This window comes from Sarcophilus harrisii, chromosome 2 (genome assembly GCF_902635505.1).
Source record: "Sarcophilus harrisii chromosome 2, mSarHar1.11, whole genome shotgun sequence".
NCBI lineage: Eukaryota > Metazoa > Chordata > Mammalia > Dasyuromorphia > Dasyuridae > Sarcophilus > Sarcophilus harrisii.
In genome coordinates this window covers 474,778,866-474,806,677 of record NC_045427.1, presented here as the reverse complement: position 1 = coordinate 474,806,677, position 27,812 = coordinate 474,778,866, and the positions used below count along the sequence as shown (strand labels likewise).

Here is a 27,812-nt window from a genome sequence, read left to right as displayed (position 1 = left end):
ATGCCCTCTACCAAGGTACATAGGAACCTTCTTTTGAAATCTCAAGGAGTTTGATTGCTGCTTGGGTCACTAAGGGGCTAGATGATAGCTAGTATGTGGAAAAGGAAGGACTGGAATCCAGGTCTTTCTGAGTTTTCTCTATCCACTATGAAATGTTGCCTCTCAAGTAGGTATTTAAGTATTAGTATTATGTGATAAAATTCTTAAGTTCTCATGGCTTAAAATGCCATGTTACTGTGAATAATCCTTTATTACGGAATACTGAACACAAATTGATTTGTATTTCATTCTACTACAAAGCTTATTAATTCTTCCTTCCCTGCCTCTCTCTAAGTGGAAAGAATAGACTTCTAAAATCAGGAGTATGTTGGTAAATATTTAACAACTGGCTCTCTTCGAGGAAAAATATGAGCATGACATACTTTGAATTGTGTCTTGATTAGAAGCATTTACCTATTTCTGAAATGTGAAGGCTCACACTGAAAATCTAACAATTGACTCTTATTAGCAGCTTTTAGCTGGCTTACACATCCTACCTAAAATGTGTCCCCTTAAGTTCTTCCAATACTACCATTTTCTCCATAGTTACAATGCTTACCTCAACCTTATCTGTAAGGCTTTTTGGTTTAAGGGTTGAGTTACAAGTAGGAAAAGCAGATTCTACTAAAAGTAAAGCTCAAGAATGGGTTTTTCCAAAAAGTATAGCAGTTTCTTTGATTAACCTCTCACCTCAGCTGCTAACATCATCATCATCATCCCTTGCATCAAACCTGTTCTCTTTCCCCTTTCCAAAGACATGTAAGGTCTTAGAAAGCAGCCACTATTAGCACCTCTCTCCTTTTGTCTCTTTTCCACCTCCAAAAAAAAAAAAAAAAGGCAAGAACTTCACATTTCAACTTTAGCAGCAAGTACCAGTAAAGGCTGTCAGACCTTTTGTCTGCAAAAAAAAAAAAAAAAAAAAAAAAAAAAAAAAAAAAAAAAAAGCAACAAATACTTTATTTATTTAATACAAATTATCATATTCACCAAAAGCTAAGGGAAGAACATATTTTAAGAGTTTATGGAAGACTGAAAGCATGGGGAAAAACTCATCATCCCAATTTACAGGAAGAAATGAGCTTTGTTAATAGCACAGGCTTCAGGTTACCATCACTTTATAATCGAGAAGGGGTGCTGAAAGGGAAAAAATAATATGCATCCATTTTAAGACATTGTAAAACTCAGAAGACACCTTTACTATTCAAGTATAAACTCAGTAAGTAGTTGGCATAAATTAAAAGGCAACTGCTGAGGTACACCCTTATTAAATAAGTACTGTGAATTTACAATTCTACCTTCCAATTTTCTGGGAGAAAAACAAAACAAACTCTTGAAGATCTTCACCAGAGACCCAGAGAGGGACTTGTACTTTTGATGAAGACATAGTCAGCAATCCATGATTGAATTTACTATTCAAATAACATGTATTTATTTAAAAACAATATTAATATGTTTTTCAGAATTTCCTCCAGATCTTTTGAGACTAATTAGTTCAAAAGTTTCAAATGTACATTACTTTCAAAAACAATACTGATTAGAAAAAAAAAAAAAAAAACAAAAAACAAAACAAAAAAACCTGATTGATGGTACCTTAAAAAATACCCTAAATAGTAAATTTTCTCCAGTCCAGCATTGTAATTAATGTTAAGAATTCCCTCCTGCACTGGTAAAACATATTATTTCTTTCACAAAATGCGGGTACTGAAATTGGATAGAAACACTATGAATGTGAAAATACCACCAATTTTCTGTGTTTAAAAAGAAAAAAATCAGAATGTTCTTTGGAATCACTGAGATATCAAAAATTTGGATTTTTTTTTTTTTTTTTTTTTTTTACAGTTTATGCACCTTCTTTAGGGTCCTTCATGTAGCTTGTAGTAAGACGTGTTATTTTTAGTTTTAGGGATTCAAGTCTTGCAGTTCAATGTTAACATAGTCTCTGACCAGCAGGAAGTTACACTTAACCAAGAAACACTGGCAGACTATTCTCCATAATGGTTTCAGCCAAAAATAAAGACTTTCGAGTATGAGACAAAACATCCTGTTTTAAATAACTGAATGTACTGAACATGTAGGATTCCAGTGCAAATTCAATTTCGGCACTCATGTGGGCAGTATCTCCTGGTGTCTTTCTCAGAGGGACCCAAGACAGCCATAGCATTCAGCTCTCCTTGTTCGTAAAAAGAATGTCCCAGTGCTGGCATCCTGGGTTAAATTCTAAAGGATTTTGTCTTAAGACAAACTACTGCTTAGCATAAAATCTGGCCATGGCTATAGTTTCAATGTGTGCACAACTGGTTAGAGATGTTTTTCCTTTTCAGACATTGGCTGGAATTGATTACAAGTAAGTCCTTGTTGCTTCTCCACATGTGTCATGAAATGTGAGAAATCTGTCTGACCCTAGACACTATTTCTTGTCGACACAATGGGCAAGTCTCCAGTTGCAAGGCACAATCCATGCACAGGTCACTGAAAAAAGAAAGAAATACCAGTAAAGACCATGTTCATATTATTGCATTCAAAGGATTAGGTAGAGTCTGATCATATTCTCTAATCTCACCAAAGGCTTATTTTTTTATATGGACATGTGTCACCAGAGAGCACTGGGGAACTGAATTCAACTTTACAGAGACCACAACGGACAGCAGTCATTCCTTCAGCGACATCTCTACTTTTGCACAGTAGCTAAAATCTCGAGTAGGGGACTCTGCTAGGTCAATCTCAATTCCAGGCCTTTAAGGAAAACCTACAACTACATAGATGTCTAGTTTTCCAGCCATTTTTAAATAGTAACAAAAGCTCACATTTGAATAGTGTTGAACAGTTTGCACAACACTTTAGTCTTCATTTCCCTACAAGATGGGCATTGAAAATGATTACTGTCCCCAATTTTTGCCAATGAGGAAATAGACATTGTTTTTTCCAGTGCATATACCTTCCCATGGTTGCTTCTTTTCCCCAGAAACCTTTGTGCCTATGACTCTTTCTAAAGGCTACTCCCTTTGGTTCTTGGATTCCAGGCTGCCTCTGTCAGGGCAGTGTAGTATAGTGGAAAGTGCTTTGAGAAGCAGTAATCAAAATTTTCTCTTTCCCTTTCATCTTCAAAAACTGGAATTTATGTTAATTAGGATGAGCCATCTTTTTTAAAATATAATTTCAGGGATCCAGGAAGATGTCAGGAGCCAGTTTGGCACCAATATATTCAAAAGTCACATCTATCTGAATTCTATTATCCCCATTTTACAGATGAAGAACCCAAGGTTCAGAGAGATGACTTGCCCATTATTACAATACTCCTAAGTGTCATTTTTTCCCTTTATATTGTACTGTTTCCCTATATTATTAGTCCTTTACTTTCCTTACATGGAATAGAACAAATGGGAAAGTGATGATAGGAACACTTCTTAAAGAGTCATAAAGAAACAGGCTGAAACTTTTTGTTTGCCCAACTCAGATAAATACACTTCTGATAACTAGTCATACCTGTGTCCACATGGCTTGAGTTCTGTGTCTGCTACTTCATCACAACAAAGTGAACAGCAATTTTCTCTGATACTAACTTGTTTCAACAAAGCAAGACGCCTGTGCCTAAAAGCAAAATGAAGAAGTCACTTAGAATACACAATTTATGTGGAACAACAGCACATTGGAAACATTCAGTAAAGTCAATGAATAGAAAATCTGACTAGCAAAATTGGGCTGCAAACATAGCCCTAAGGGAAAAAAAAACCCAGCCAAGGTAGACAAAGGACTGTTCAGAAGACATTAGAAATATATCTATCCTTCCTTTTTGCTTTTAACTTGAAACTGGGAAGAAGAAAATTTAGGATAAATAAAAGGCGATCTTGTTCTATACAGTATATAAACTTTTGGAATCTATTAAATCTAGATAGGGTATAGGGTGAAAATATAGCTTAAAATTATGGATGATAGATTTCCTCATGTAGGCTTTTAAGGAAAATTAGAATTGTTTGGAATAAATTCCTAAGCAGAAAGATGACATTGAGAGTAACTTTGCTTGCCCAGAACATGACCCTTGGTGCCCCTGTCAGAAAATTCTGGGCTAGACCCCAGTGCTGGTTCAGTGCCACAATCCCAATGATTTTATATACTAGATCATGTGATTAACATATGGTTCTGACTTAATCATGCCACACATATTTATATAAAGCGAGCTTTTTTAGAAATTAAGATATCAATAGTTTCCAGAGTCATAGGGAAAGAGAACAAAGATTAAAACTTGAATAAAGAGAATATAAGAAGGGCAGCTAAGTGGTGCAGTAGATAGAGCACCTGCTCTGAAATCAAGAGGACCTGAGTTCAAATCTGGTCTCAGGCACTTAATACTTCCTAGCTGTGTGACCTGGATAAGTCACTTAACCCCAACTGCCTCAGGAAAAAAAGAAAAAGAAGGAAAAAAAAGAACATAAGGAAGAGAAACAATAAGAAATGAACAATAATATGGTTAGGGAAGAACAATTCTTAAGGAAAGGAGGATGCTTTATTCCAGAGTTTCACCTAAATGAAGTCTATGTCCTATAGATCTTTGTTCTTTACACAATGAACCTAATTTGCAAAGTATAAAAAAGTATTTAAAATAAAAATCTAGAAACTTTCTGTGAAAGTTTTTCTTTGTGTTTGTGTGACACTTTTTTATGGAGCACTTTAGAACAGTAATTTTCTAAATCAACAATTTTTAATTGACAATTGCTTTTAACATGACCTACATTTTCCAATGAATTTTTCACTTCTTTCCCTCACAGAGGGCCATCCCTTTTAATAAAGAATACAAAATGTTTTTTATAAACCTTAAAGTACTATGTAACTGCTGGTTATTATTACTATTAGAAAAAAAAAGTTTAGCAAAACTAACCAACACATCAGCCAAATCTAGCATTCTATACCATCTTTGCAAAGAAGGGAAGAAGATACATTCTTATACTTTTTCTTTGGGGCCAAGCTTGGGTACATAATGACATAGGATTTATATTTTTAAAAAATAAATTTTAATTGATGAATTCTGTTTCTTCTATTACCACAATTATATCAAGTACCCCCTTCCTCTGATTCCTTGCTTCCAAAATCATCTTATACTTTTTACAAAAGGAAAAAAAAATCAGCTAATTGGTTAATACACTGAAAAATTCTGAAAATCTATACAACATGTAACATCTGTGGACCTCCTATCTCCACTAGGGGATGAATTGAGGTGTCCTCTCATTATCTTTTCATTTGATTCCTGCTTGACTTTTGTAATTTTGTTACATTTATTTTTTATTTTTTTGTGCAGTTTCTTTCCATTTATATTGTAGTGACTATATATATATTTGGCTCTGCTTGTCATTTTGCAACAATTCATAAAGAACTTTCCATGCTCATCATACATCATTTTTACATTGCAGTAATATGCCATTTTTTCATGTACCACGTTTTTTTTTTTTTAACTTATTCTCCAATTGATAGGGAATCTATGCTGCTATAAATATTTTGGTGTATATGGGGACTTGCTTTTCATTGACTTCCTTGGAGTATATGGCCTAATAGAGCTTCTGGTTCAAATGGTATAGATATTTTAGTCTATTTTATTGCAGAATTCTAAATGGTTACACTTTTTCATAATTCCACCAACAATATATTAGAGTGCCTATCATTCCACAATCCCTCCAACACTATGTCCATTTTTTGTCACCTTTCCCACTTTGTAGGGTATGAGGCAAAACCCAGAATTGTGAATGGCATTTCTCTTATTTGAGATTTGGAGCTTTTATGTGATAAGAAATAGCTTGCAGTTCTTTTGAAAACTGTTCATAGTCTTTGACAACTCATTTATTGCAGAATGGCTATTAGTCTTATGTATATTTATTGTTTATATATCTTAGTTGACAAACCTTTAATGGAAAAATTTTATATGATTCCCCTCCATTTCCTTTCTTTCTTTATCCTATGAGCATTAACTTTATATAAAACTTTTCCATTTTATGTAATCAAAGTTGTCTATTTTAATCTTTTGAAATTGCTTCTATACCTTGTAAGAATACATTTCCTACTCATAATAGTGAGAGGTCTGTGATCTATTTCTCCTCTAATTTTTAAAAAGTATAATCTTTAATTTTAAGGTCACAAATCCACTTAGAATGTATTGTGGTACATGGTTTAAGATTCTAGTCTAAGCCTCATTTCTGCCAAACTGCTTTCTAATTTTTCCAGTAGTTTTTAATCAGATTAGGAGTTTTTCCCTAGGTATTTCTATTTTTCACTTTATCAAGCACTGGGTTCTTGAGTTCCATTGGTTTTTGATTCTCCTTGTTCAGTCTGTTCCACTGTTCTCTCTCTCTTATTTTTTAAGCAATGCTAGATAATTTTGATGATTGTTGCTTTATAATACAATTTGAGAGCTGGAGGGGTTATTCCTCTCTTTTCCCCCACTTCTTTTAATCATTTCCCTGAAAATTCTAGATGTTTTTCCAAATGAATCCTGCTACTGTTTTATAAAATTCTATTAAGTATCTACTTGGTCGTTTGACTAGTATAGCATTAAAAGTCACCATGAGAAATGAACATTCTTCCATTTTCCAATTTTTAAAAGGAACTTTTGTAGTTGAAACTATACAAGTGTTTTGTGTGCTTTGGTAGGAAGATTCTCAGATATTTCATACATTTAGAAGTTATTTAGAATGGGATTTTTCTTTCTGCTACTGCTTCTTTATTATTATGTAGAAATGTTGATTTTTGTAGCCTATAACTTTGCTGAATATATTTTCTCATTCAGCATCATCTTTACTGATTTCTTTTTTTTCATGTATATCATCATGTCATCAACAGAGATGATTCTATCTCATCTTTACCTATCTCTAAGTCTTTGATTACTTTCTCTTGTCTTGTTCCAGACTTATATCAAACACTAGTGGGGAAAAGTGCCCTTATTTCACTCCTCAGAATTCAACTTTAATTTTTTTAGTTGCTTTTTCCGTTCACATTGTTGTAGTTACTTAATAAAATGTTTTCCTAGTTCTCCCTACTTTACTTTCTATCAGTTCATGAAAGTCTTCTCATGCTGTTCCATATATTCATGGTTTTGTATACTGTAGTAATTTTCTTCTACATTGACATACCATCATTTATTTAGCCAGCCCTTAAAAGATGGACATCATCTTTCTTCCTAGTTCTTTGCTATTATAAAAAGTGCTGCTATAAATATTTTGGTATACATAAAACTGTTCATCATTGACTTTCTTGGGAGGTATGTGCCTCTCAATTCGATCTTTAAGTCAAAGGGTATGAGCATTTTAGTCATCTTTTTTTTGGTCACATGTCTAGTTCTTTTAATTGTTGGTAGGTATAATTCCAGGACCTGAAGTCTTTTATTGTGGCTGTTTATAAATCCTATACAATTCTAATTGTATCTCCAGTATATCTGAATAGTTTTTCTCTTGTTTCTTGCAAAATTTTCTCTTTGATCTAGGGGTTTTGAAATTTGGCAATAATGTTCCTAGGTATTTTCCACAAAGGATGTCTTTGAACTGGTAATCAGTGAATTTTTTCTATTTCTATTATCCTTCCTCTTCTATCACTCTAGGATGGTTTTCTTGAATTACTTTTTTTTTTTTTAATTTTCTTCTCTCCCCCCCCCCCCCGATGGCAGGTAGACAATACATGTTAAAGTATATGTTAAATACAATATATGTATACATATCCATACAGTTATTTTGCTACACAAGAAAAATCGGACTTAGAAATAAGGTAAAAATAACCTGAGAAGGAAATAAAAAATGCAAGCGTGAAAATGCTATGTTGCGGTTCATATATATTTCCCATATAGTTCTTTTGCTGGGTGTAGCTGGTTCTCTTCTTTATTTGAACAAATGGAACTGATTTGGGTCATATCTCATTGTTGAAGAGAACAACGTCTATTAAAACTGATCATCATATAGTATTGTTGTTGAAGTATATAATGATCTCCTGGTCCTGCTCATTTCACTCAGCATCAGTTCATGTAAGTCTCTCCAGGCCTTTCTGAAATCATCCTGCTGGTCATTTCTTATAGAACAATAATATTCCATAACATTCAAATACCATAATTTACCCAACCACTCTCCAATTGATGGGGATCCATTCATTTTCCAGATTCTGGCCACTACAAAGAGGACTGCCACAAACATTTTTGCACATATGGGTCCCTTTCCCTCCTTCAATATCTCTTTGGGATATGAGGCCAGTAGTAACACTGCTGGATCAAAGGGTACATACGGTTTGATAACTTTTTGAGCATAGTTCCAAACTGCTCTCCAGAATGGTTGGATGCATTCACAATTCCACCAACAATGCATTAATGTCCCAGTTTTCCTACATCCCCTCCAACATTCAACATTATCTTTTCCTGTCATTCTAGCCAATCTGACAGGTGTATAGTGGTATCTCAGAGTTGTCTTAATTTGCATTTCTCTGATTAACAATGATTTAGAGCATCTTTTTATATGGCTAGAAATAGTTTCTATTTTTTCATCTAAAAATTGTCTGTTCCTATCCTTTGACCATTTATCAATTGGAGAGTGGTTTGATTCTTGAATTACTTCTTGCATTATTGTGTCAAGGTTCTTTTTTTTTGTCACAACTTTCAGGCAGTTCAATTATTCTTAAATTTTCTTTTCTTGAACTGTTCTCTGGCTCTTTCATTTTTTCTTAGAAGATATTTATATGTTGTTCTTTTTTTTTTCATTCTTTATAATTTGTTTTGTTATTTCTTGGTCTCTCATAGCTTCACTGGCTTCACTTTGCCCAATTCTCCCCCCCCCCCCCCCCCCCCCCCCCGAGGCAATTAAGGTAAAGTGACTTGTCCAGGGTCACACAGCCAGGAAGTATTAAGTGTCTCAGAACAAGTCCTCCTGATTTCAGGGCTTGTGCTCTATCCACTGTGCCACCTTGCTGCTCTGCCAATTATAATTTTCAAAGTTTTTTTCATCTTTGAGATTTTGTATCTCCTATTCTAGTTGGTTGATTTTTTTCCCCTAGAATATTTTTGTTTTTCTGGGATGGTTTGTATTTTCTTTTTTAGTTTTTCCTCAATGTCTCTCATTTGATTTTTAAATTCTTTTTTGAGTTCTTCTATAAATTCTCTCTGCACAGGGAGTCATTTCACATTATTCTTTGGGGTAGAAGTTTTTTTTTATTTCAGTGTTATCTGAAGATGAACCCCGATTTTTTCTGTTCCCATAATATGGTTTTATGATGAGGTTCTTTCTTCTTTGCCAGTTCATTTTTTTATTTTTTAAAATAAGAGGTGTAAGTACCTTTGATCCTGGGCAGGGCATGGCACTCTGACTTTACTTCAGCTCTCTCCTCTGACCAGGAACCTCAACCTAAGAGCTGCTCCCTCCAGCAACTGTCTGCAGCCAGCAGCATCCTTGTCTTACTGCCTCTGCACTCACAAGATACTGGTTCCTTCTCACCCAGAGTGGTGTCTACAGCACAGCTGAGCCTAGTGCTCTTAACCAGCCGAGGTTCCCTCAGTCTTCCTGGACTCAGACTCCAACTCCACCAACAGTCCGAGAGGTGAAAGTGACTGTGTTTACTGCTTAGGCTCCAACAACACCCAGCTAGCCCAGAGATGCTTGCACTTCACTCAGGTTAATCCCAAGCTCCTGGTCTTTCTTCACATCTTCTTGGGTTTTATCAGGAGGACTCCAGTTCTGCCCCAAGTCTTCTGGATTTTTCACCAATCTATGTTGCACCCGAGGTGCAAATTTGTTCTATGTATAGAGAAATCAGGAGAGTTGAAATTTAACAACCTACTCTGCATCTTCCCAGAGTCCTCCCTTTAGTTATCTTCTTTAGTGTAATTCCAATTTGCTGAGAATGTGCTTCTTAAATAAGAAAAAAAAAAACTCTTTAAAAAAAGAATTGAGGTTGCATATAGAATATATGACCATGTTCCCTCCTCTTTCTAAGACTCATTTTCCTTGTCTGTAAAATGAGGAGGTTAGATTAGAATCAACTAAGATTGATTCCAGAACACAATCCATGACCCTATGTTTCTAAATTTCTCTCTCAGAAAAAAACAAAATACAAAAACCAAGTCATTTTTTCAGATGTATGTTCAAAAAAATACTTGTTATAAAAAAATGATGAAAAATTCAGAGAAACTTGGAAAGAAGCAAACAAAACCAGGAGCATGATTTATACGACAATAACAATTATATAAAAGAGACCAGCACTTAAAAATTTCATAACTGATCAAAGTAATGACCAATTTTGACTTCAGAAGAACAATGGTGATGCATGCCTCACCTTGGCCTCTTTGCAGAGATGGTAGATTGTAGGTAAGAAATGAACCATATGTTTTTAGATTCGGTCAATGTCTTAATTTGTTTTGTTTGACTGTACTTGTTATAAGGGAAAGTTCTGCTGGGTGGGTATTCTAAATAAAAAATATCATATAGCATTTTAAATGGCAGAAAGACCCAAAACAAAAAATCTGTAGATAGAGGGAAATGCTTACTTTTCTCCCTCCCTCCCCCCAAACACTCAAACAACCAAAAGAATGTATGAAGGATTTAAGGAAGAACCTGCAATACCCTGAGGCGGCTGTAAAAATTGGGTCTTGAGTCTTCCTTCCACCAATATTAGTTTTCTTTTATATGTCCCCAAACTACTGGGCAGTTTTAGTACTAGTAAACGCTTGGCAAAAGGTGAGACCATAGTGTAGAGGAATTAATGATGGAACTGCTTTCACAATCAAAGCAGGAGGCTCACCATATTTCCTTATTTTCTATCTCTAAAGAGACTTATAGGTCTAAAGTTATGAGACACTGAGCTTTGTAGTAATGGCAGGCAGTACATTTACAGCAGGAATATTCTTAATGACATAGGCCAAGGGCAGTCTCTCCCTTTAAAATAAAAAGCTGCATTTATAATGAATTGACCTTAAACTAGAAGTAATTACTCAAAGCAGCGGATTCTTTCACCAGCTTATGGAAGCCTTGTTCTTTCCCTAAAGAAAAAATTTCAGCAATTGAGAGACAATTAATGCTAATCAGCTCTTGTCAAACTAACAGCTGTGAAAACTGTACTGAGAAGGTAGATACTGTCCCCATAACTGCTGAATGTTGTTGGCATCTTTTTTATGTCACACAAGCTACTTAAAGGCATAAATGGCAAGCTCATCAAATTTCGTAGATACCACAAAGTTGGAAAGGAAAGCTAACATAATTGGTTAATGGTTAACATAAAAAGATCTCAAAAGGCTGAATAGGGCTGAATCTAAAGATAAAAATAAAACCTTACATTTGAGTGAAAAACAAACTTCAACTTCATAAGTACAAGAGAGAGGAAACATAGTAAGAAAAAAGTTTTTTATGAAAAAAAGATATAGGGATTTTATTGGATTATAAATTTAATAATAATCAGCAGCAAGATATGGAAATTAAAAAACAAACAAACCCTAATGTACTGTTGAGTTTCATTAAGAGAGAAATAGATCTGAGTAATAAGGAAAAGATAGTTTTATTATTCTCTGAGTTTAATGGACCTCCTTCAAAAAATTTTGTTTACAAAGAGCACCAAAAAAATTTTTTTTAAAATAAACTGTATTGACATCAATATATATATATTTCAGATACCTTATATTTCCTAACTTAATCCTCCTCCTCCATAACAAAGAAAGAAGAAAAAACAGTTTAGCAAAACTAACAAACACATCAAAAAAAAAAAAAAATTATCTGTAATGCTTCACATTCATACTATCCCACCTCTGCAAAGAAGGGAGGGAGATATCATTTTCTATGTCTTCAAAGGAATAAGTGTAGTCACTATAATTTCTTAACAATCAGTTTCAACTGTAGTGTTATTGTACTTCCCATTTAGATTGTTGAAGTCATTATATAAATTGTTTTTGTAGTTCTTCTTTCTTTACTATGTATCAGTTCACTAGTCTTCCTATGTTTCTCTTTATTTTTTGTTTCTAATATTTTATTACATTCATCTACCACAATTTGTTTAACCACTCCCAAACTAACAAGCATCTACTCTGTCTCTAGTTCTTTGTTCTTATGGGAAATGCTATTTTTTGGTTTGGTCAATCTTTCTTATATTTGACCTCTTTAGGGAACATATCCAAGAGTGAGGTTTTTGGGTTGAAGGGTGTTTTTAGGAATAAAATCAAATTGCTTTCCAAAATGACCAGAAAAATTCACAGTTGCACCAACAGTGTACTAAAGTAGCTATCGTTCTGCAATTGGGTCCCACATTTTGAGAAAGGCATTAATAGAATGGAATGTTCAGAAGAGGACAACTACAAATGACAACTAAAGGAAGGACAACTAAACTATGTCATATGAAGATTACATGAAAGAAATGGACAGATTTATTAGCCTGAAGGGAAAAGTTAAGGGGGGGAGAAAGGCCAGCTGTCTTTATAATTTGAAGGGTTGTCATATGGAGAAAAAAATATACCTTTCTGTTGGGTTCCAGAGGGGAGAACTAGAAAAAGATGGGTGAGATTTCTTCTTCCTTTAAAGTCTTAAGTAGATGTCTGAGAAGCTTGTTGAGTGTGATATAGTGGGGATTCCTTTGTGTATGTATGGGTGGACTAGTTGCTTAAGATTCTTTCTAATTCTCAAATTCTGTGATTCTGTGTCTGCAAATCTGTAGAAGGCCAAACACACACACACATATACACACACACGCGCGTGCGTACTACAGACATACACACAGATAAACACATAGAGTGCCCAGTATGGGCACATCCCTTACCTTGGCAAAATGATTTTTTCTTCAGGTGACAAGAAGGCATAGTCATTGAAAGTGCTAAATTTGATAGAAGGGGGATATTTGAATGGTTTTGCTCCAAAATTGAACTCACATTGTTGATATGACATGAAACTTGCTGCAGCAAAAAACCCTGATCTGCAGAGTAAAAATACATGCAAAGTTAAAAAAATGAGGGTCGTCATGGCAAATTTTAAGCTTTAAAAAGTTACTCCTATTGGCTCAGGTCATCTTCTGCCCTGATAAGGAAACCTGGTACAATTTTGCCTACTGAACTTAACCATGGAGCCTCCTCTTTCCTTACAAAATCACTGCCTTTGCCCTCCCTGTGGCTACTGTAATGGCCTCATCATTGGCTTCCATGTCTCTGATCTGTTCCTTATATAAGTGTCCTCATGCCAAGATCTGACTTGGCGTTTTCTTGTTTCACACACTGAACAAGACACATACTGGCATTTAAGAACTTTGATATTCTAGCTTCAGCCTACTTTAGCATTTTTGCACTATTTCCCATTACAACTGAAAGATACTACCAGCAATTCTCTTAACTTTTCCTGTTTTTGGTCTCTGCATTTCCACAGACCACTTCCTCATTCCATTATGTAATGTACTCCCTCGTTTCCATTTGCTGAAATCTTTCTCTTCCTTGAAGGCTCAACATAAGATACTATCCTATTCCATGAAGCCTTTCCTGACTGACCAGATGAAAATGATCCTTCCACCCTCAAATTTTCCATAATCACTTTGTATACCTCTTTTTCTTCTATGACACCATTCTTATTCGCATACATGTAGTAATCTACCATTCCTTGCATAAATTTCTTTGAGGGCAAGGATTATATTTTTTCATCTTTGTACCTACATTGCCTTATCCATAATAATTTTTCAGTGTTAGGGGTTCTTAACCTTTTTTTGTGTCATAGATTTCTCTGGCAATTTAGTTAAGTTTATGGACCAATCTCTCTGAGCAACTTAGTGGTGCAGTGCACATAGTATGAGGCTTACAGTCAGGAAGATTCATCTTCCCAAGTTCAAATCTAGCCTCAGACCCTTCCTAGCTGTATGGACCTGAGCAAGTCACTTAAACCTGTTTGCCTCAGTTTCTTCATCTGTAAAATGAACTGAAAAAGGAAATGAAAAGCTACTCTGGTATCTTTGCCCCCTCTCCTCCCCCCGCCAAAATAAAAAAACCCCACAAACTCAAGTGGGGTCATAAGGAATCCGACATGACTGAAAAATGGCTGAATAAAAACAGGGACATAACAATGTTTTAAAATGTATAAAATAAAATACACAGGATTACAAAGAAAACCAATTATACTAGTACAATTATGAAAATATTAATAAAACAAATTCATGTACCATAAGTTAAGAACTCCTGTTCTATTCTCATCAATATTCTTTATTTGCTCTCATTCAATTTTCCTCTTACATATGCAGTCATAGTTTGGTTTCTAGTCTTCTGGTCTTTTCCCTCCATTTTACATTCTTTCATAAAAGTTTTTCAGGGCAGCTAGGTGGCGCAGTAAATAGAGCACCAGAGCTGAAGTCAGGACAACCTGAGTTCAAATTTGGTCTCAGACACTTTACACTTCCTAGCTGTGTGACCCTGGGCAAGTCACTTAACCCCAAATGTCTCAGAAAAAAAAGCAAAAAAAAAAAAAAAGTTTTTCCAGATTTCTAGGTATTCCTTATACTCGTCAGTCTTAATTGTGTTATAGTATATCATTGTATTTTGGTTGCTTCCTTCCCCCCCATCTTTGAATAGATAACTTCTTTTAAATAAAAATAACACATTTAAGATTATAATCCCACTAATGGAATTATTGGATCAAATAATATGATTATTTTTAGAAAATTTTACTATGTTTGGTTGGATAGTTTCCTAAAAAGATCTTACAAGTTTGTAATAATACCTGTTATGAACAAGTATATCTGTCATTCAAAAATACCATCAGCACTGAGTTTCACTGCTTTTGATATTTTTTTCCCTGCCAATTTGATTGGTATTTATAAAGAGAATTCTAAAAGCCTTAAAATGCAGTGACCAACCACAATTCTAGATGAGTACTTCATATGCCCCAAGAAAGAGGTAATATTCAAAGATGCAGAATTTAAAAATTTTTTCCTTATTTTAATTTACAGCCAATATGAGAATTTGCTTTGCTTGACTATGCATATTATTTGTTACAAGGGTTTTCTTTTTGTTTTTTTTCTTTTCAGTGTGGGATAGGAAGGGAAAGGAAAGCTGAGGAATAGGGTAGCTAAAAAAAACAAAAGAAAGAAAGGAAGGCCATTAAAACTTTTTTTTTTTTTGAATGAACAGAAGGCAAAAAAAATAATAAATTTGTTATATACTTTAAAATAATTTTAATTTATCTCTATTTAATAGAGTCTGGAGTTTCATTTACAATCTTTTTTTATATCTAATACCTAATAAAGAAATGACTATTTTATTTGAAGTTTAAGTTCAGAATTAAAATTTTTTTAAAAAGAAAAAAAAAATCAAATTTCAATTTGATGGGTCTGAAGTGGTCTTAGAAATTTGTTTTAATTTGTATCTCTCTGATTATTAGTGAGGCTGAGGTTGATTATTTTTCCGAGAGATTATTAATAATCTGCATGTCCTCTTTTAAAAGTTGTCTATTCAAATACTTTGACTATTTATTCATTTTATCCTGTAGTCCAAGCTGACTTTTTAATAGCTCTTTTTATACTGTAGATGCCAAGATTTATCTGTAACATGTGCCTTATTTTTTCCTTAGCTGTTACTTTCTTTTAAATTTAATCATATTGTCATATATTTCCAATTTGTGGCAAATTTTAGTTCAAATACTATGACAAAGACACTCCAATTTACCAGCACAGAAACTTCATAGAAAGAGACAATATAAATACAGATTTTTCTAGAAGAAAATGGATCTTGCTTTGTTTAGATCTACAAGTCTGAATGGGAAAGATACTTACACAGCAGATGTAAAGACTTGCTTCTCAGAAGGAAGCTGGCTTCCATTTAAGCAAAAGATCATTTGTTTTTCTTGCAAGTCTAGAAGAAACCCTATTGTGTCTCCTAGAAGATAAAACAAACATATTAAGATTATAGATTTTAAATTCTAGTGTTATTTGTTATTCCAACAATGGGGACCTCACTTAAATGCTTTTATTTCCAAATGTATTACATGCTGGTATGTTCCAGCCTGAGAAAAAACAAGATAGAATCAAGATGTAGGTAATAAGTATTTCTCTTGAAAAATGAAATCCTGATTCACTAATGATCTACTTTTTTCACTAATGATCTACCTGTTTCTAAGTGTTATTTGCTGTTAGGGTACCTGGCAATCATAACAAACAATTCTAAGCTGAAAACTTTTTTTATATTCATCTACCTGAAAGGCTGTGCCAAGAACACCATTAAGTAAAGAGCATATGGCCAATTTAACTTCATGAATCCTGATTTTTAGGGGAATCATAATTTCAGTATTCAGGGGCCAAGTTTGTGCAATGGTTTTTGTTCAAAACATCACCACAGTGGACAACAGAATTCAAACAAACTTCAAGGATAGTTGAAATGTCAGTATAGTTTAATTTAATATAATATTCAACATACTTGGAATTAAAATGCTAAAGAAAATGCAATTTTATGAGAAGGAAAATTCTTAAAAATCCAAAATTTACAAAAAATTTGTATAATAAGTGCTATTAGAATACAATTATCTTTCCCCTTTTATTTTCATGACTTAAAAATACCTCAAACCACAATATTAGAAACTTAATAGTAAACAACTATTTTAGCCAGGTCCCCAAATCCAAAGTTAAATGAATACCTTCTTTCCAACAAGGATGTGAATGTGGTTTACTTCTGGCATTATACCAAATCAGCTGCCGGCAGCCATCGTATGCACAAGAATATTCATCATCTCCAATACCATAGCCTTCCTGTAGAGAAGGCAAAATAGCAAGACTTTTACATGCTTGGTTTAAAGTTGTGGATACTCTTTGAAATCAATATCCATTTCTCTTAAGGAATTAAATAATCTCTTACCCAATTCCTTTTATGATATGGAATTAATTAATCTCCTACCAAATTCATTTTATGACACAGATATGGTGCTAATAACTAAACCAGGTAAGGTCAAAACAGAGAAAGAAAATTATAGACCAATTTTTCTATGAATACTGATGCAAAAATTTTAAATGAAATATTAGCAAAGAGGTTACAGCAAGTTATCACCAGGATGATACACAATCACTAAGTAGAATTACACCAGAAATACAGAGCTGGTTCAATATTAGGAAAACTATTAGCAAAATTGACAGCAGAAATCATATGATTATTGCAATAGATGCAGAAAAGCATTTGACAGGGTCCAACACCCATTCCTATTAAAAACATGAGAGAGCATAGCAATAAATGGAGTTTTCCTTAAAATGATCATTTACATCTATTTAAAATTATCATATGTAATGGGGATGAATCAGAAGCATTCCCAATAAGATCAGGGGTAAAACAAGGTTGTATACTATTATCACCATTACTATACAATTCTGTATTAGAAATACTAGCTTTAGCAATAAGAGAAAAAATTAACTACTAATCAATTTTGTAGCTGACTATATCTTCTCTTCCTTTTACCTACTTTGTTTTTAAACACTTTATTGTTCTTATGAGAATACTTATGAGAGTACTGACAGGGGAAAAGAAATGATATTCAATTCCAACAATGACATTACTCTTTCAAACCAGTAGTGAAAAGTTTTATTGTAGAAGAGTTTCAAAAGACATATGAAATCCTGTTGTTACAAATATCACAACAAAAATTCTATTAAAACACTAGTTCACACCCCATCTTGATTGGACTTGACATGGTCTATGACAAAATTCTAGAACAAGAATTTTTTTAAAGTTCTCTATGTGACTTTTGAGGATTTTGTCTAAAAGAAGATTTCTTTCACTATTTGTGGATATCAATTATCCACTTCCACTAAAGGGAAAAGGAAAAAAATAAAAATTTATATAGCCCTTAATATGTGCCAGGCATTGTTCTTTTTACAAATATTAGCTTATTTAATCTTCAAAACAATTCTATGAGGTAGGTGGTATTATTCTTGTTTTATGTTGTTTTACTCAGTTGAAAAAACTAAGACAAAGATTTAAGTGACTTGTCCAGTTAGTAAGTGCCTGAGATCAGATTTGAACTTAAATCTTCTTGACTTCCTGATGCTATGCCCAGAGCTCTATCCACTGCACTGCCAGCTACCTCTCAGACTTCCTCTGATAATTTATCACAGCGTAGAATGAAGCTGGGCACACCTTGTGCTAGTGGACTATCAACTCCCACAGTTCATTTCAAAATGCAAAGGATTTGAATACAGAGCGAGTCACAGATTGTGTGGCTAGATGTTGGAAGACCAGCCTAGCTGAATTCATAGAGGTCCAATATTAGAAGATCAGCTACTAGATATGTCCAGCTACTGACCACAAAAAATAATCACAAGGTATTTACTAAGTCAGACAGGTCCAACGGATCGCTTTGCTGGCTCAACGCCTTCATCCTAGTACTGGAGAAAAAAACTCACATCATCCTAGAATGGGAGCCCCAGTTAACGGTACTGCCCTCATGCTATGGCTAGCCAACTCCTTCCTTCCTTTCTCAAATTTCTGACATTCATTCAGGCTTGCTTACCATCTCCAGAGTCAAAAAGCCCCCATTAACAAATTTTCCTTCATCCTTGTGTAGGGTAGTGGACAGAGCACACTTGTGGAGTCAGGAAGACCAGGACTCAAATCTTGCCTCTGATACTTTGAAACCATAGGCAAGTTACTTAGTCTTTCTGAACTTCATCTGTAAAATGGACATAATAATACACTATGATAACTACCTCATAAGACTGTTGTGAAGTTCAAATGAAATAAAATTTTGGTGAGGAGCATAGTAGAGGCAAAATCAGCAAGACTTAAAAAACTGACCAAATATGGGAGAGGGGTGAGAAGCAGTGACAAATTAAGGGTGACTCCAAGATAGTGAACCTGAATGACAGGAAGGATGGTAGTTGTCTGGATAGAATTAGGGAAGTTAGGAACTGGAGAGAGCTCTAGAGGGGAAAGATAACTAGTTTTCACATGTTGAGGATGAGATGAATACAGGATATAAGAAACATATCACTAGACCTTTTCTTTAGTACTGGAAGTTCTTTTTCTTCCCTGAAACAACAGACCAGAAGGAAAAGTAGACATCTTTCAGAGGGTGTTCTGTCATCAGTCAACAAACTGTACCGTAAAGTTCATTCTTATTATCAGTCCATCTATATCCTTTTTCCCAATCACCTACCAGCTCCCAAATCATTGCTTTTCAAGGAGTTTAGTGAATGGATTATATATGGTCCTTTTCTTCTCTACATTTTCTTCATATTCAGGGATTTAAATGAATGGATGGCTAATAATTTGAGAGGACAGTAAGATCAACTGACGTCAGCACTTCTAGTTGTATTCTTTTTATTTATTTGTTTGTTTATTTATTTATTTTGCTGAGGCAATTGGGGTTGAGTGATTCGCCCAAGGGTCTGAGGCCAGATTTGAACTCAAGTCCTCCTGACTTCAGGGCCAGCACTCTATCCACTGCACCACCTAGCTGCCCCATTCTAGTTGTATTCTTGATTATATCCTTCACTTGATTCCTTCAGGATTTGCCTCTTCTATCACTGTCCCATCTCTCACCTTCAAATTCTCTTTATCCAGTGGAGCTTTTTTTGATGTCTACATATGTGTCCTGGTCTTCATTGTCCTTGGGGAAAAAAAATCTACTTTTGACCTTGACATACATTCAACCTATTGTCCCTTTCTACTTTCCTCTTCATAGTAATGAAACTCACCTATAATCATTGCTTCTATTTCCTTACCAAAAAAGGATATTTTAAAGGAGAACAGGTGAAGGCACTTTTTCTAAGGAGAATTAAGTGTCTTCTCTCTAGAATTAAGACTTGTTTATATTTTCTATTCCTAACTTTTGATGGGTCTAGAGATTCTTCAGTGATAAATGGTTAGAAACTGATTCTGCTGCCTTGTGTTTAATTTTTTTCCTCCATCATCTTTTTTTTTTTTTTTAAGGCATTTCACATTCTCTTAATAGTCATTAAATGTCATCTTCTTGAAAAGAGGCACCACACTTTTACTTCTTTCAAAGGTAATGCAGAAAATACTCAACCACATAAAGAGCAAAACCTCTACTGACTATTCATCTCCAAGTCAACAAAAAAGTAAATAAATCAGGCACAATGAAGATTACCATTGTTATCACTTTTTGATTTTCTTTATCAACATCCCAGACTGGATTATAAAAATTTATCTGTATCATTTTCTTAATATTTCTAAAATGAGATGCTACCTGCCCAAGGGCTTTGTCAGAAGTCTTGTGCAATAGACATCTTTGTCGAAAAGGTCACAGATATTCTTAGTATTCATGGCTTAAAGCAGTAGTTCTTAAAATCTGGTTTAGGCACCTTGAATATCCCTCATATCCTTTCAGAGCATCTATGAGGTCAAAAGGTGATTCACAATAATGTATTTTAATTTTAATTCAAATCTGATAAATACAGATAGATATAACCTACACAAACTTAAGTTCTTTAATAATTAAGAGAATAAAGGGGTCCTGAGACCAAAAAATTTGAGAACCACTGGCTCACAATAGTTCCAACTGGGTCACCAATTCAGCATTTTTGTCAACCTCTACCTTCCTGGGTTCCTTCAACAACTCATGCCTTTTGGGAAAGGGGCCCTAGTGTAGCCCATCATTCTACTGCTCTGTTGACTTGCAATTTTCTGACTTTATTGATCCACTTGCATTGGCTTAACTACAATTCCTCAATCATAATATTCCCTATCCAGTTTCTTGTGTCCCATTCCGGGAATGCTGTCTTTCATCTCTATCTCTTAGTTATCCAGCTTCCTTCAAGACTTAAATCCCACCTGCAGACCCACAAATCTCCAGGTCCTCTCAGCTGTGTCTTTCTCTTCTTTTCAATCGTGTGTGTGTGTGTGTGTGTGTGTGTGTGTAGTTGTAATTATTTACATACTATTGACCCTATTATAATTTGAGTACTTGAGGGCAGGAGATGTTTTTAGGCCGCAGAAAAACAAAAAACTATCTCTTAGGTCTTTAGCATAGTATCTAACACATAATAAGGAGTTAAGAAATGCTTGTCTGACTTTTTTCTTTTTTTGCTCAGATATGAACTTCCAAGGTGAAATCTTTCTAAGTCAGTATTTTTCCTTCCTCAAAATGTCTTTGCCTAAATAATCTAACTTTTGAGCTAGAAATTGCTTTACTTTGGTTTCTGCATCTTCTGACACCTAGCATAATGTTTTGCAAATAGCAGTTATTTTAACAAATATATATATAATTTTGGGGGGGACTGTGTGGAATTTTCTAAGGGACAGATATTATGATTTACACTGGAGGAGGAAGAACCAACACTGATGAAATCATAGATTTCTGAAGTATCTGTTTTCCAGGTTATAATTACTTCTTTCATTAGCATAGATAATAAAGGAAAAGGAATTTATTGAATACTTCAATACTTTGAGGGCACTGTCATTTCACTCATGTGGTATTCCCTCCAATGATGCAAATTGCAAGCTACCCACACCACCTTATCCCATGAGTCTTCTCCATAATTCTCCAATAAATGTTCCACAGGAGGGCCATTCTCCCAGATCTCTTTATGTTACATAGGTGCCAATAGAGTATTCAAATTAGCCATTCCTTTATACTTTCTATAGGATTGGCAACCCTCTTGTTTTTCAGCCTTTTTGATGATAAATTTTACATAATCTTTAATAGGAAATTTGCATTGGTTATATGCTATTATCTTTTCACTGCCTTTTGTGTAACTTGTAATTTTCATTCCCCAAAGACTGTGGCATTCCATGATTTGTAGCTATATAGCATCTCCTGAAAAACAATCATGTTAAAACAAAAAGATGGATTTATATCCAAAGCTTAGGGTCATTAAAGCTGCTAAATGATTTTCCAAATTCAATCCAGTGTATTCTCTTCTATTCAATTCTGAGCCCAATTGAATGTTTATCCATAATGTCTATCCCATATAGATGTACTAATTGGCTGCTAGCAAGGCAGAGACATGGGGTCAAGGTCAGGCAATGTTACTTATAATTCACCAACTGGCCTACTCCATCCATTGGCTATACTAGCTATATTATTCTATAGGATTATGGTAATTGGTCTTTTCCAAACAATTATTAGCCTGCAAGGCAACATTTGAGCAGCAAAGACAAGTATGACAAAGCAGTCCTTTTCAATCTTCCATTTCTATTATTCTATGACTTACTGACCAAGGGCCCTTCAAAATAAAAAATAAAAATCCTGGAGATGGTCTAAAACAAGTTGAAGTCTGAATCTATTTTCTACACTTTAATATCTAAGATTTTTTTTAAAAACAAAACTCTATTGTAGAGATTCAGTCTTAAGTATTCCTGTTTTTTAAGATTAGTTCCAATAATATTAATCTTAGCTCTCCTTACTTAGAAACAAAGTAAAGTAGCTATGTAAAAAAATATATTCTAAAACCCCCTTTGAGCTCAGTGATTTAAAAATCAGCTATAGACACAAAGAAGCTTCATAGTATGTGGTAAAATTACTTAAAAAGAATTAACAAATTAGAATTTTGACTAGTCTTTTTCAAAGGTATGTTTTAAATATTTTATCTTTTTCAATGGAACTGTTATAATTACTTTTTAAATAAAAATGTTTAATTGATGCTTAAAGGGAAAAAAAAAAACCCCAACACATTGCTGTTATTTCCCCATCTGAACCCTGAATTGAATTCTCTCTTGAAACAAAGAAATATTGTTAAAAAACAAAATAAGCCAACATATTGGCCATGTCTGACAGTATTTGGTTTATTACCCAACTATAATCCACCACTTCTCTGTCAAAAGGAGACAAGTATGTTTTGCTATTAATTCTCATATAAATGTATTACAAATTCTCCATGTGCATATTTATTGGTGATATATAAACATACATAGTTATAAATCCCCAACAACAAGAATGTCTTCTTGTTGACAAGAAGAAATTAGAAGCCCAAGGCACATTTTAAAAATATGTCTTGAGAATATAGTTATCCTTTCTAAACTAAAAATCCATATTGGGCGATTTAAGGACTTTTTATTTTATAAAAAATGTTAATCCTAAGAGACTAAGTATATAATAGGAATTACTTAGCTTGTAAAAGTATACACTGCATTTGTATGACTATAACTTTTTAAAAAATCTCTAAAACAATAACAACAATATCCATTAACAGCAAAATTGTGTTTGCGGCAATGTTTTCAGAATCCTGCATTTGTGAAGAGATTAACTCATACTTTATCACCTTTTAACAGGGAACTAAGTATTTAGATAAGAAAAATGTATAAAAAGAAATCCAAAGCTTGTTACATCGCTTTAAAAAGAATAGACTGTTTTCGTTTTCTCCACCTCCCCCAACTCCCCCCAAACCTTTTTTAAGTCTCTTAATTTTAAAAGCCAACCATATGCTATTACATGTTATAAACTTGCACACATCTATCATGTACTTAACTCTGGCATTCTAGGCTGACTGGCTAAGTTTTAAAAATATTTTGTAATACTCAGCTACAGACATATTTATTAGATCTCCTCCAGTCTTGAAGTGAATTCTGCTGACAAATTAGGAGAAAGGATAATTTTATCTCTTAGCTTTTCCGTGTGTCTGAATCAAAAGAATAACTACCATGGCTTAGTAAAAACATGGGTTTTAGACGTAGATCTTATTAGCACTGTGTAATCACAGACAGGTTCACTTCTATGAGCTTTGATTTTCTCATATGTAAAATGGGGATAACCATTCTTGCCCTTTTCATCTCACAGGATCCTATATTTTACACAGTTTGGTCTTCTCTGCCCAGTGGAACTGCTCTGTTAAACATCAGATTAAACTTGAGCCATGATGGAACTGAATTCAGACAGTGCATTACAGAGAAGAACTACATAACAGTAGTTCTGAAAGAAGTAGAAGTTCACTGGGAATTTGATCCTGACTGATTTTCACTTGACCCTATTAGCCTTTAAAAGATCTTTGTGCATGCCAGGCAATGATCCAAACTTGCCTTTCCTGCTTGCTAATGTCCACCAATGGGTTTTGAGACTCCAAAACAATATCAAGTCACCTGAGTTCAGGAAAAAGCTACAAACCATGGAGAGACAGCTAAGTGGTAAAGTACACAGAGTACTGACCTGGAATTAGGAAGTTTTGTTCACTCATTTCAGTGTGTCCAATTCTTTGATGTTTTTTTTTTAGCAAAAAGATACAAGTGTAGTTTGCCCTTTCCTTTTTTAGTTCATTTTACAGATGAGGAAACTGAGACTATAGCTGAGTATTACAGTAGCTGGTATTTTAAAAACTTAGCCAGTGACTTTCCCCATGTTACACAGTTAACCAGTGTCTGGGGCCAGGTTTGAACACAGGAAGTTAAATCTTTACTTCAAGCCTGATAGTTTATCCAGTGCACCAGAATCAGGAAAACTTAAGTTCAAATCTCAGCTCAGACTCTTACTACCTATATGAACTTGACCTTAACCTTAGTCTTCTTGAATTCCTCATCTGTAAAGTGAGGATAATAATAGTACCTACCTCCTAGAGTTATTGTGAGGATGAAATGAAAGTGCTTTGTAAAACTTCAAGTGTCATATCAATGTTATTATTACTTTAGGGCATTAATAACATGCATCAATAAAAAGATTGTGAAAAAATATCCTAGATTATACCCCTAAAGAAACTGAATATCCTGTCTATTCCTAGTTTCAGGTCAATCTGATTTGTCCCATTAGTCCTTTTTCCTTAATTGATCCTTTAGCCAAGAGTTTCAGGTGTCCCACTAAACCCTTGACTCTGGTAAGTCCACTTTTGGTGTTCCATGAAAAACTATGTGGTCATGAGAAAAATGTTCAATTTGTGGCTACACTGTCATTTCTAAGGTTGATCCCAACCAGAAATGGGGATTTATAAAGCACCAGGGGTTAGGATTTAGAATAATTCTTCCCAAACAAAGCCAATTTTTAAAAATCAGGACTTTACAACAAAGAAAATTGAAAATGAGTTTCTAAATCACATTTCTGATTGAATTCTATCACAATTGGCTTATAACCTAATTATCAGAAAAAGGGTGATGGGTGAGACTGACAAACTGGCACTGAAAAAGTCATTTGTAAGAAAAAAGGCAAGAGGAAAAAGCTCTGCACTAATATGTTACCAATCAATCATACTGATTACATATACCATTAGCTTTTCTAAAATTTCATACTGTTGTTTTTGGAAACAATTGTTGTTTTTTAAATGTTGGTGTTATTGACAAATTTTAAGACAAGACTGTATATCTGAGCCAATGAAGTGGCAATATTTCAGAAGGAGAGGAGCTATTAAAACCTTTCAAAACTATAAAGCAAGGCAGAAATAAATTGTTGGCCAAGTCACAATATAAATCACAAAAGACCAAAGCTAGGGCAGAGCTAGAGACAGAGAAGTAAGGATTATAGATAAAACCACATAAACATGCTCATCTTCTAAAATGAACGAAATCTGGAGAAACTTCTTGTTTTTTTCCTACCCATAAATTATTGCCTGGCAAAAGTTAAGTAGAAGCTTAAAAATTGTTTACTGATTAACTAATTGAAGGCAAACTTCTTTGGGGGGGGGGGGGGGGGTGTGATTTATGATCATTGAGATTCAACAGCTAAATAGTTTTTAACTCAATATAAATCAAGAAACTACTTTTCTGTATGTTAAACATACAGAAAAATGAAAGCCACTGTGTTTTAGGGTCATTTCATTCATGTACTTACATGATTGAGAAATTTGCTGTCTTTGGTGGCCCAGCCTATCTGCATAACTCCAGAAGTGATCACTGTAACTTCATAGTACCATACCCCAGAGTCAACACAGAATGTACAACGCACACTTTCAAAGGAGGAGGCATCACATCGAGCCTGGCAAACCAAATGGCATGACAAACATAACAATGGTTACTTGATGGATGACAATAGCCTAGGTAAAATACAGTCTCAGCTTGTAGTCACTCCCTGACACATTTAATGTTCTCATTGAAGACTGAGACCCTTCTTTCCTTGCCATGCACAAAACACAGAATTAGAGGAGATTGGTGGGAGTCCTGTGTGTAGATACCAAAGGAACATGGGCCCTATCAGAAAGGAGGGCTGGTGAACTCCCTAAAACTTCCTGAGTGATTTACTACAATGGGGTAACTCTAAAGAACAGCACAAGCTTTTGGAAGCAGCAGGGACTCATGGGTAGGACAATGACATAGTATTGATTCCTTTGCAACTTCAAGTCATTTTCCTTGGCTTAAGAGTCCTATCTAGAAAATTGTACAGGTATTTGGGGGAAGACAGAGGTCCACGAGAGAGGGAAAGAAGAGTTGTCTCAATGTTTATGGGCTAAGGTAAAAGTTCTTTATGGTTTTTTTTGGTTGGATTAAATTAAACCTTTCTGATAGCTGATATTTTGCTAGTCTGAGTGCTTATTTTTTTGCGTGTAGAAACCTTGACAAAAGCCAAATGCTGATTTTCTAGGTGAAACCCTAAGTGGGTGTATAAGACAAAGAGAAATAATTATTGAGAAGCCTCTAAGCGTTGGTACTAAGCCACAGGTGAAAAAAGATTTAAGTAAGGTTTTTAAAACTGTAAATTAATGCTTTTTTTTTTTTTTTTTTTTTTTTTTACCTCCAATCCATGTGGCGAGATCTTCAGGTACTCACTGACATCATTGCTATTCAGCATGGCCCTAATGTTGGTCAGATCCACTTTCTCATAAGTAAACTGCCTGCCTTCTTTCAAAACTGCAAAAGAAAAATAAACCATGTTACTAAATCACACACCTCTGGAAAAGAACAAAATCAACAAAGTTTAATAGTTGTGATTATAGTCTGTAAGGCCAAGTTGGTCATGCTGAATGGCAGTTCTGTTTATACATTATAGTAAATGAGTGTGCCTTGCTAGAAGGCAGGGAAAGTGGTATGATTTTCAGTATTAAGTTCCTTAAATCTAAAGAACACAATTCCTATACACCAGATATATACACATTATACAAAGTACAATTCTGGTTTATTTCATGCGGAAAAATGTCCTGAATTCTTATAATTTGGGAATTATGATATGGCTTGACAATGCTTGGTAAAGAATTATTTCATTTTGTGTCTTTTTATCTTCAGCACTCAGCAAACTATATAGTATCTAGCAGAAGCTTCACAAATGCTTGTTGATTGACTGATATATCTACAAATCTTTTCTTGTCACTATGGAAGATTTCCTTTTAAAATCAAACAAGTTATCTCTTGAATAGCAAGTATATGACCAGCACTGTTCTAATTCTAGACACCAAAAAGGGTCTCTGTTCTCAATCTGGTTGGACAGAGAACTAAGATCAGGTAAAGATAAAGTCACATGAAAGAATGAACTGACAGGAGATATACAACCAAAGAATAAAATGAACAAATACAAAACAGTGAAATACTTGAGCCAAATTTTGTGATTCAGACTGTACATACTCTATTTCTGTTCAGAGGAGGGATTGGTTGAAATAGTTTGGATAACATTTATAGAAGAAGTAGGATCTGAATTGGGCCTTGAAGAACAGGTAGGATTTTAACATGCAGAGGAATGAGGAAAAGAGAATCAAATCAAGAGAGTGGGATAGGCATGGCAAAGTCATGGAACACTGAGTAGACTACTTTGGCCTATGGCAGAATGTGCTTCAAGACAGTTTGAAATGTAAAGTACAGCCAGGTGAGGGAGGGCCTTTAAAGTCAGGTAGAAGGATGTAGATCTGACACGGCAAGAAAGAAGAGTGAGAATTTATGAGCAGGGGAATGTTGGGGCAGCCTTGTTTGGAGGACTCCAAGAGAAGTCTTTCTGCCAGTAATTGTACTTCTCTCAGATGGGGATCTGTCAGGGAAA

At 34.5% G+C, this 27,812-nt stretch overlaps 1 protein-coding gene across 8 annotated transcripts in view; it reads right to left on the bottom strand.

The window, feature by feature from the left end:
* Positions 1–978: 978 nt before the first annotated feature.
* The window catches only part of RSPRY1 (ring finger and SPRY domain containing 1), a 61,150-nt gene continuing 34,316 nt past the window's right edge, over positions 979–27,812 (bottom strand). For all 8 annotated transcript variants that reach the window (XM_031954547.1, XM_031954548.1, XM_031954546.1 and 5 more), the window contains 7 exons: positions 26,580–26,695; positions 25,683–25,826; positions 16,626–16,737; positions 15,769–15,871; positions 12,787–12,939; positions 3,523–3,627; positions 979–2,508 (listed from right to left, as the gene is read on the bottom strand). In XM_031954547.1, coding sequence (XP_031810407.1) covers positions 2,412–2,508; positions 3,523–3,627; positions 12,787–12,939; positions 15,769–15,871; positions 16,626–16,737; positions 25,683–25,826; positions 26,580–26,695 — 830 coding nt within the window. In that variant the 3' untranslated portion in view covers positions 979–2,411. The remainder of the gene's footprint in view (positions 2,509–3,522; positions 3,628–12,786; positions 12,940–15,768; positions 15,872–16,625; positions 16,738–25,682; positions 25,827–26,579; positions 26,696–27,812) is intronic.